Here is a 10,949-nt window from a genome sequence, read left to right on the forward strand (position 1 = left end):
GTTAATATGCAACAGTGACTTTTTGGGGGAAAGCTTTCAAAAGTACATTTATTACTAAGGAAAGTTTACAGTTCTTTTCCCCTCGAGGCTAGTCTCTAAATCTGAGCAGATCAAAATGCCCTGAGAGGGAAGGATTTGGTGGCTCGTGCTTGGTTATTAGTGGTTTCTGATGCATTTAATGGGATTAGTACCTATTTGATACAGTTGACAAGTTGGATTTAGCAAATACCCTCATATTCAGCGCAAGATCCGTGTGGTGTTGGCAAAGAAATGCAGAGATGCCTGTCCCATATTTTAAAACATCTGTGAGAGGGTGTTACTTAAACTAGTATAAAGAAGTGCATTCCAGACAGGGCTGACAGCCAAACTGTCATCGTGTGCACAACAAAGATGCACTGCAAGAAATGCTGATCTTTTAGCGTTGCTGTGCAGAAAATAATCCTCCTCAGGACCTGTGAAGCTCCTCCTAGCTTGGAGGTGGCTTTGGTAAGCATCTTTGCAGGGCAATCATCTTTGTTCCTTTTCCTGTTTAAAAAAATAAAATAAGATTGCAGGCAAATGAGACAGGCTTCTTTAGAGAAGCACATAGTTGCCAGGGGAGATGCTATTGCCCTTTCGCTTCTGCTGGACCAATTTGCTCCATTACCCTACCCCCAAGTCAAGGCAAAGTGGAAAAGGAAATGGTTTGTATGTCTTTCCCTTGTTTGGTGGTTGTTTGGTGCTGAGAGCTAGCAGCGCAACATCTCAGAGCAGGCAAATCTAAAAAAATGTAGTATAAATAACTGGGAAACACTGGCCCATGAGCGCTCCAGTTAGAGAACAGCCTTGACCAAAGGTGTCATGGGCTTTGAAGACACTCAAACTCAGGACGCAAGGGAGAAACGTGCTAAGAGGAAGGCATGCTTGGCAAATCTACACCGTGATCAACTCCTGCCCGGAAACCAATGTTCCCACTGTGGAAGGAAGTGTGGATCCAGAATTGACCTTCACAGTCACTTACGGACTCATTGTTAAAACCGTGTTGATGGAAGACAATCTTACTTGGCTACGAGGGATCGCCAAAGAAGAAGAAGAAGCTCCCCAGATATTGTTGGATCCCAGTGTTCCTCAGTCACAACCAACATGGCAATTTGGGCATTGTAGTCGGACAGTATGAGAGGCCACCTTGACTGAGAGGATTTTAGTATATAGCAAAGGGCTGTGGGTACAGGAAGTTCTGTCTCTTTCTCTTCTTGCCTTTGGTGCCAGAGTTTTTCATTTGATATGAAAATCCTTCATCTAGACTATTTCATGCTCTATTTGTTTTGTTTCATGATCAATTTTGACATCTGTAGTTTTAGATTAGAGTGTTGTGGTGGTTCTGGTTTCCCATGATGAGAGACAAGGAACAGATAAAACAATAATAAGCTTTTATCTATAATATGGTCCAGCAGAGTTTCATCTGGCAGGTCGGGCGCCCCTAGCGCATCACGGCCTGATCCAAGGTGCGTCACACCAGGAGCACTACCACCATGCAAATACATGGGGAAATATTGAGAAATGAGTCCCCTAAATGCATGTTTGGGTTAGAAGGGGGTCCTGAGTTTTAAAAAGGTTGAGGAATACTGTAGTAAAGAAAAGAGGAATCTTTGAATCTCTGTATTTCTACCTTCATTTTCACACCACAGGTTCTAGCAAGGTGGAACATTGATAAGGCAAAACTAAAATGTTAGCTAGTTTGAGAGTAATTTCTAAAACACCCCAAGTAAAAATGTGGAGGCTCTGGCAATGATCATGGTTTGTTCTGAGAGGAGCCACATGATGAATTAAGTCAATCTGGACATGAGCTGGTTGTGTTGAAAGCTTTGATCCAGTCGGCTCAAGTTGTGACCCATCGAGCCCAACACTGCCCAGCAGCCATAAAGGTAAAGGGACCCCTGACCATTAGATCCAGTTGTGACCAACTCTGGGGTTGCAAGTTCATCTCACTTTACTGGCCGAGGGAGCTAGCGTAAAGCTTCCGGGTCATGTGGCCAGCATGACTGAGCCGCTTCTGGTGAACCAGAGCAGCACACGGAAACGCCGTTTACCTTCCTGCACTTTGACATGCTTTTGAACTGCTAGGTTGGCAGGAGCAGGGACCGAGCAATGGGAGCTCACCCCGTGGCAGGGATTCGAACCACCGACCTTCTGATCGGCAAGTCCTAGGCTCTGTGGTTTAACTCACAGCGCCACCCGCGTCCCATATAGTGACCGGCAAAATGCTTAACTACTGCCATGTTCTTTGCAGTCCAAGCTGGGGGGGAAGGGTCGGGTGCAGGATGTTGTAACTGTGATGTAGTGAACTGAGGAGAATGGAAGGCAAGAGGTGGGAAGGGGCACTGAATTTTAGCCTTGCACAGGGTGCCACTGAAATTTGAGACCCAAGTCGGCTCCACTTCCTCATACAGCCACAACGGTTTCTTTAGATGCCTCCCACTTTTCTTTCTTGTGGGCCTTCGATATTTCACCTTTAATAAACTCCCACCCATCTTGGACTGCCTTTTCTTTGATTATTTCTGACCACGTTGGGATATCCTGTGTTTGGGCAATATTTTTTACAATGCAGTCAATAAATTAGAGATTTATAGAGATGCCTGTAAATTAGAGATTTCTCGCCCTTTTACTGGACTACAGTTCCCAAGATGCTGTAAACGGGAACCTTGCAAACTAAACAAGTTTCAAAACTGTTTTTTTTTTTAAAAAAATGTAATATAGACTATCCTAGACATCAACATTGATTTAACCTGTTGATTCTGTCGTTATATATATGAGCCATTTTCTTGCAAAAACAGCTTTTGGTAAATGCCTTTTCTCAACTGAACGCTTTTCAAACAGAGGTGCTATAGTTTATTCAGTTTGTTATGGAATTCTGAAGCTATGACCATCTCTACAAATACAGGTGCTTCAGTGTTTGGGGCGGGGGGGAGCCCATATTATCTCTGCAGCAAAGGGAGCAAAGACAGATGACAGATAGGTTCCCTTGAACAACTCTTATTTATTTTAATGGTGTGCAAAAGAACTTCCCGGTGGATTGGGCTCAGCGTATGGTAATGCTGAGTCCGTGAGCAGCAGAGCAACAGGAACGGGGTTCTTTGCTTGCCTCTGCTGCGTATTATTCATAACAGAGCAAGAATAACTTAAGTTCAAGGCTCTGCCTGACAGTTGTGAAGCTATTTCACGAATGGCTGGCCAGCTGCATATGGAAATATTGGTTCCAGCTAGCTGCTTTTCACATTGTTTGAAGCAGCCTCTCACCCGTTGCCTTCTGCAGCAAGGAAAGCTAAACAGAAGGGGACTCTCAGGCCTCCTGGAGTGGATCTCAGGCCCCTGTGATGTTGCTCTGCTGGCAAGTCTGAGCAAGTAACCAACCCCCCAAACAGCACATGTAGGAGAAATTGCAAAGCACAACGGCCAGGTCACGTTGGTGCTGACCTTTAAAGCCCTAAATGGCCTCGGTCCTGTATACCTGAAGGAGCGTCTCCACCCCATTGTTCTGCCCGGACACTGAGGTCCAGCACAGAGGGCCTTCTGGGGGTTCCCTAACTGCGAGAAGCCAAGTTACAGGGAACCAGGCAGAGGGCCTTCTCGGTAGTGGCGCCCGCCCTGTGGAACGCCCTCCCACCAGATGTCAAGGCAATAAACAACTATTTTACTTTTAAAAGGCAACTGAAGGCAGCCCTGTTTAGGGAAGTTTTTAATGTCTGATGCTGTATTGTTTTTAATATTCTGTTGGAAGCCGCCCAGAGTGGCTGGGGAAACCCAACCAGATGGGTGGGATATCAATAATAAATTATTATTATTACTGCTACTTCATACTCCATTTGAGGATGGCTTGGCTGGAGTGGCTCCTTGTTCTTAGTGTAGCTCCAATTGCAGCTGCTTAAGCCAGGGGTGCAGATCATCTGGCCCATAGGTCAGTCGTGGCCTGCTAGGTAGTCCAATTTGACCTGCAAGGCCATTTTCCCCAAGCCATGCTCACCAGTCCATCAGCCGACGACATGGGTGACATCAGCGGATGGAGGCAATGCAGGATTCCTGCATTGGCTGTACAAACCTGTTGCCTCAGTCAAGGCAGCAGGATTTCAGGGTGGATAATAATCTGCATTGTTTTGCTGCTGCAAGAGCAATGCATGAGACAAATTGAATTACATTCTTCTTACTTGCCTTGATTGTGAAATCATCCATGGTAATCTTGAGGTCTTAGCTAAATTTGCTGAGGAAGGTAGCAAATCCTAAAGAGACGATCACACAATCTGGACCTTTTCCTTCCTCACCTCCGAGAAAGAAAAAAAAGAAGAGACAAAGCTGACCTAGTTTGCAACTGGGAACAGAGAGCTTCCGGAAACAGATCAATAACTTATAATTATCTTTCCTGTAGTTGTAAATTAAAGTAATGATCTTTTTTTATTGAGATGAAAAATGCCAGCAATACTTATTGAAATGGATAAATCCTACATAAGCACCTCTTTTATTTAGTTTTGTTTGTAAACTTTATAGGAAATCAATGTGTTGACGGTACCAGTGGTCAGCCAAGACAGAGAAAAAAATCCTGAGAAGCGAAGCCAGCCACTAAAATCAGAAAAAGAGGCCCTGTTGATAGGTAAGGTGACCTGGGCTCCATTTCTGAATCATAACATCGCCTGCAGCAAACGAGGGGTGGCTGTGCAGGAATTAGCGGCCTTGAAACTATGTCTTACTGTGTGAGAGACAAAGAATGTCATTGTGACCAGATACATTTGGTGACAGTGAATAACACTGCAAATGAAAACATCGTTGCAACATTAAGCATAAGTGTAAAAGAATTAGATCAGTAGAAATGGCACAATCAGTGCAGAGGTCACAGGCGTGTCCTAATAGTTTGATTCACCCATTGCTTTTTTTAAAAGGATAAGTATACCCTACAGCAGCAGCAGTTCAGGTTTTAGTGGAGACTGGGCAAATGCAAAATGACAGCAGAATAGTTTTGCTTCCTTCCTTCCTTCCTTCTTTCCTTTCCTTTCCTTTCTTTCTGCATATACCCTTTGGCTTCTCAAACGCGACCTGTCCCTGGCTCTTTTAGATTTTTAAAAAGGTGGGTTAAGAACCACAAAATGCTTGTAAATACCTAAAACTTGTTCTACTCTCTGATAGGTAAAGATAAAGGAACCGTTAGGTCCAGTCATGACCGACTCTGGGGTTGCAGCGCTCATCTCACTTTACTGGCCGAGGGAGCCGGCATACAGCTTCCAGGTCATGTGGCCAGCATGACTAAGCTGCTTCTGGCGAACCAGAGCAGTGCATGGAAATGCCGTTTACCTTCCCACCGGAGTGGTACCTATTTATCTACTTGCACTTTGATGTGCTTTTGAACTGCTAGGTGGGCAGGAGCAGGGACCGAGCAACGGGAGCTCACCCTGTCACGGGGATTCGAACCGCCGACCTGATCGGCAAGCCCTAGGCTCTGTGATTTAACCCACAGCGCCACCTGCGTCCCACTGACTCTGTTACCAGTCCTCAATAGTTGAGGTCCTCTCTCCTCTTCACCAACTTGCCCGTACAACATCCCTTTGTATGTCCTCAGCAGTTTGGAGCCAGGCAGAATAGGTGCACATGCATACAAAAGAAATCCAGAAGAAAACCAGTTTGCGTCAGAGAGATCCCAGCATTTTGGCCAGGGAACCAAATGTCAGATAATTCAGGAAGAGTAGCCATTTTAGTCTGAGGCAACATCATGACAATAATCTGGTGGCACCTAAAAGATGCAACTAGTTTTTATGTGGACTGTATCATTTGATGTGGAGAAAGATAAAGGCAGGGAGAGGATCTCTCTGGACGAAAGCACATACTACCAGCTTCTTCTGGTAAGATGTGATTCTTTTTTCTTTTTCTTTTTTTTACTAAGAAATAAGTAATACAGATAAGACAGACAAAATGGGTAGTTTTAAAATGGAAAAATAGAAACCCGCCTGGAAAAAATGTTTCTGTTTGCCCACTAATCTGGATTAAACACAATCCATGCTGAAATTATTAGAGCAATTCAAGACAGTGCAATTTTGGATGCATTTGGTATCCAACATTTTCATGACAAGAACAACTGAAGAAGAAAATGCACAATATTCTCATTTCCATGCCTACAATTTTTTATTGGCAAATTAAGCATTAAACTGAGAGCTGAAACAAATGCTTCCAGAAAGTATTTGCTGTGAAATCTTCCCCTTCATCTTGGTCAGCTGGTTGGGAACCGTAGTCATTGTTGAAAAGTGAGTGATTGCTTTTAAATGTGGTCGTCCTAATTGTTTAGCAGATATAAGTGACCTAATTTTAGTAAGAAGCAGGCATGGTCATATGCAAACCTTATTTTGTTTTGCCATGTTCTGTTTGGCCTAAGGAAATGTTTTGTGTTTGTTTTAATACAGGTATCATCTCTACCTTCCTTCACGTCCATCCTTTTGGAGCTAATATAGAATATCTTTGGTCTTATATGCAGCAGTTGGATTCCAGGGTAAAATTGAATTCACTTTTATCAGTTTTGGGGTTATAGAAATATAAGATTGCGTGTAACTGTGTGGAGCAGATGCAGGACAGAGGCAGAAATCCTACCCATTCTTGATCAAAGAACTGTCCAAAAGATGTATTGAGTCTCATTCTCTACTGTTTTTGCTGTAAAAGCAAATTGATTAATGGGCACCCTTACATACTTAGCCAGGAGCACCATTAAGATGATTCAATCTGTCTACACAGTCCAGCCAAACATTTGTCACAGCTGCCCAGTGAACTTGCCCCTAGGGCAGGGGTCTGCAACCTTTAAGACAAAAAGAGCCACTTGGACCCGTTTCCGAAGAAAAAAAACCTGGGAGCCACAAAACTCGTCATTATAAAAATAACTTTTTTGTCACTTTTTTATTATTTCTTTGTTTGACCCCTCAGAATTACGCCTCCTCATAGAAATAAACATTAAATTAACAAGTTACCTTTTTTTGTGTGTGTGTTCTTCACTCCCCTTCAAAACAGTGACCAGCGTACATGCCCCCTTTCAATGCAGTGACCAGTGTACATGCCCCTTACAATGTAGTGGGCGGGAAGGTGACGTCGGGACAGTGCGTGACTAATGCACGCACCGCCCCCATGCGACGTCACAGCCAGTACAGCGCCCGCCACAGTGGGGGGTGTTGGGGCGCACAATGCCGCAACAAAGGTGTAAGAGAGCCCCGGAGCCGCAGCAAAGGTGTAAGAGAGCCACATGCGGCTCCAGAGCCGCGGGTTGCAGACCCCTGCCCTAGGGGGATGAGCCACACTACCTGCTGAAGGGAAGGGAGGAACACCCCCGACAGCTGCCTCTCCCAGTCTTGCCATTTTGCCACCATCCGTTTTAACAGGAGTAGCCAACATGGTGCCATGCTGATGCTATGAAGCACAACTCCCATCAGTTTCAGCCAGCATGGGCAATGCTCAGGGGTTGTGGGAGTTGTGCTCCAAAGCAATTGGATGGCACCACATTGGCTAGTCCTGTTAGACTCAAGTTAGGTAAGATTTGACTACCAAAAGTGTTACCAGGATATCTGTTGCTCCACTCCCTTCAGACACCAACCTAATTTAGATACAGTGGTGCCCCGCAAGACGAATGCCTCGCAAGACGGAAAACTCGCTAGACGAAAGAGTTTTCCGTTTTGGAGGTGCTTCGCAAAACGAATTTCCTATGGGCTTGCTTCGCAAGACGACAATGTCTTGCGAGTTCCTGATGGTTCCCCCCCCCTTTTTCTAATCCGCTAAGCCGCTTATCAGCTGATCCGATCAGCAGATAAGCCGCTAAAAGCCTCTAATAGAGCTAATAGCGCTAATTCGCTAATCCTTCAATGGGCTTGCTTTGCAAGACGAAAAAACCGCTAGATGAAGAGAATCACAGAACGGATTCTTTTCATCTTGCGAGGCACCACTGTATGTGCTTCCAAGCAGGAATAGCTTTCCCCACTGTTACCAGGACAGGGATCTTAAATCCATCCCTAGTTCATTCACAGATAAATGCCAAGTGAGCCAGTGTGGTGTGGTGGTTAAGAGTGGTGCACTTGTGATCTGGTGAACTAGGTTCGCTTGCTCCTCCACATGCAGCTGCTGGGTGACCTTGGGCTAGTCATACTTCTCTGAAGTCTCTCAGCCCCACTCGCCTCACAGAGTGTTTGTTGTGGGGGAGGAAGGGAAAGGATGTTGTTAGCCGCTTTGAGACTCCTTGGGATAGTGATAAAGTGGGATATCAAATCCAAACCCTTCTTCTTCCCTGCACTGTTTGCTGCTGTTGTGACGGGTGGAAAATATATGCATTTCACAACAAAATAAAAGCGGAGGTGCAGCCATTAAGCCCTGGCAGAATCGGCAAATGTCACGAAAGCTTTTGAACCGTGTTCTCCTGGCGGGAATTTCTGAGCGTTCAGGCTAGGACAGCCAGGAAAAGGTTCCCATGTGTCAGAGGCAGCAAACGTGGCTACAAGGTCCCTTTCAATCTTACTCAAAATTAAGGTGTAATGCATCAGAGTAATATCTGCACTGGGTGATTTGCAGAACTGCCCACCTCTCTGCATGAATTCTTCCGAGGGCATTCAAGGAGGGCAGATGAGAGAATGTCAGTGATGCAAACAGAGCTCTGCCTCAGCCATTATGGCAAGGGTCCCCAACTTCTCTGGGTTCAGGCGTACCTGGAAGTCTATGAATTGTGACGGCAATATATCTAATTAGAGCTACACAAAGGGCAGTCCCGTTCTCAAGTTGCCACCCTCTGGACCTCTTGAGGAGGTACATGGAGAAAGGCCTCAGATGACGATCTCAGAGTCTGGGTGGGTGCATACGGTTCATTGATCTGACTAAATGTGCTCATGAATGCAGTTCTGCTCCTCTCAGCTTCCCAAAGGTACTTAATCTCTTAAACTATTTTGCCTGTTCTCCCAAACACACCTGGCCAGTGGTGGGAGCAGCCAACAGCAACTTGTAGAGAGAAGAGAGGAGGGAAGTCCATTCCTCACCACCACCACCACCACCACCTGAAAGGCGCAGTGGCTTTTGCAATTTGTATTCTTCCCAGGAACTACTGCAAATGTTTTCATCTGAGCTGCGGAAGAATTTTGGGGCTTCAACCCTTGCCTCTTTTCTGAGGCAGGTTTTAATGACCTCCGAAGTTCTTATTCAGACCTGTCTCAAGAGCGTTCCGTAGACATCTCCTAAGAGAAATACAAGAGATATCCCTTAATTAATGGGCTGGGGAGATGTATCAATTAATGGCATAAATTGCCCTAGACAAACGATCATGAGAACCCACCCCTGGCAGGATCTGAGCATATCCATCAATTATTTGAGATCGCAAATGGAATGTCTTTTGCTGTGTTTTCTTCCTTTTCCTAGATCTCTGCAAATGAAATAGAAATGCTTTTGATGAGGCTTCCACGCATGTTTAAGCAAGAATTTTCTGGAGTCGGAGCAACACTGGAGAAGAGATGGAAGTTCTGTGCCTTTGAAGGAATTAAAACAACTTGACTGTGGACGGGAATGGAACTGTGTCGGGGGGAGACTGGTGGGCATGGCAGGGGCGAGCGGAAGTATTAAAGGGCAACCCTTAGGTTTGGCATACACCTTCCCAGAGTGCTGCAAGCCTGGTTTTAGTTGCATTTGTGGTGTCCTCTTGTGAAAATGTAGTTGTGTGCCAGTTCCAATAAAAAAGGGGAGGGGGGGAACAAGACTTCTGAAATGTGACAGTTCTGTTTCCTATGAAAACTCGAAATTAGCTCACTGAGCAAACGGGAAGAATTTTCGGTTACTAAGCTCAGCGATATAAATGTAATATGTAGTAGATCTTCCTCAAGTTCCATTCCTGAGAGTCTTTCTGTTTAGTAAGAATACAAAAGTGATTTCACAGTAAGAGAAAGTATACCAAAAGCAAACTTGAAAATGTGTCTCAACGGTTATTGTATTTTGTAAATTAAGTTATCTCCTGTACCAGGGACTTTTGCCTTATTGCTAGAGGCCTGAAAAAAATATGTGATTGGATTCCTTGAGAATGCTTTATCCAAAATATTATTTTTCTATTGTAACTATTCTCCGTTCTAAGTTCATTTAACATAGATTGCATATCGATTTTCATAAACATGTAAATAACGGAGGAAGTCAGTGTTATTGTATTGTATTTGGTATGTAACATTCAGGGTTATTGCATCCAAAAATAAGTATCCAGTTGCATTACTGTTATGGATTTTATAGCAAATATATTAATTTTTCCCAATAAATAGGACTTCTACCATAATGCCTTTTTCACGAGCTGTTATTTGATCCCATCTTATTAAAAATCCCAGTTCAGTGTAATACCATTGCTGTCTTTCTGCTGCAGCAGAAGCCAGAGTTCCCATTCATTCTGATGCTGTGTGTTAGACGTCTGTGTTCTAGTAGGGACAGAATAAAGTAATGTGAGACAGGATCCGGGGAGTGAGAATGGTCACCAAAGAAGCCTTCACATTACCTATTTTTTGCTGAAATGAACAAATTCTATCTTATCTAGCATTCATCATTCATTTAACATATATGCTGCTCTTCATCCGAGGATTACAGAGCAATTTACAGCATAAAGGTAAAGGTAAAGGTACCCCTGCCCGAACGGGCCAGTCTTGACAGACTGTGGGGTTTGTGCGCCCATCTCACATTTATTGGCCGGGGGCCAGCGCTGTCCGGGGACACTTCCGGGTCACGTGGCCAGCGTGACATCGCTGCTCTGGCGAGCCAGAGCCGCACACGGAACGCCGTTTACCTTCCCGCTGGTAAGCGGTACCTATTTATCTACTTGCACCCGGGGGTGCTTTCGAACTGCTAGGTGGGCAGGCGCTGGGACCGAACAGCGGGAGCGCACCCCGCCGCGGGGATTCGAACCGCCGACCTTTCGATCGGCAAGCCCTAGGCGTTGAGGCTTTAGCCCACAG

At 44.9% G+C, this 10,949-nt stretch overlaps 1 protein-coding gene and 1 long non-coding RNA gene across 8 annotated transcripts in view; both read left to right on the forward strand.

The window, feature by feature from the left end:
• The window catches only part of ENOX1 (ecto-NOX disulfide-thiol exchanger 1), a 297,090-nt gene extending 286,808 nt beyond the window's left edge, over positions 1-10,282 (forward strand). For all 7 annotated transcript variants that reach the window (XM_082234433.1, XM_082234427.1, XM_082234431.1 and 4 more), the window contains 3 exons: positions 4,519-4,621; positions 6,417-6,502; positions 9,388-10,282. In XM_082234433.1, coding sequence (XP_082090559.1) covers positions 4,519-4,621; positions 6,417-6,502; positions 9,388-9,519 — 321 coding nt within the window. In that variant the 3' untranslated portion in view covers positions 9,520-10,282. The remainder of the gene's footprint in view (positions 1-4,518; positions 4,622-6,416; positions 6,503-9,387) is intronic.
• LOC309538970 lies at positions 690-2,714 on the forward strand. Its single transcript, XR_014222563.1, has 2 exons — positions 690-1,904; positions 2,230-2,714. It is a non-coding gene; the product is annotated as an uncharacterized lncRNA (long non-coding RNA).
• Positions 10,283-10,949: the final 667 nt, after the last annotated feature.

Source organism: Podarcis vaucheri, assembly GCF_965113315.1.
Source record: "Podarcis vaucheri genome assembly, chromosome: 8".
Taxonomy (NCBI): domain Eukaryota; kingdom Metazoa; phylum Chordata; class Lepidosauria; order Squamata; family Lacertidae; genus Podarcis; species Podarcis vaucheri.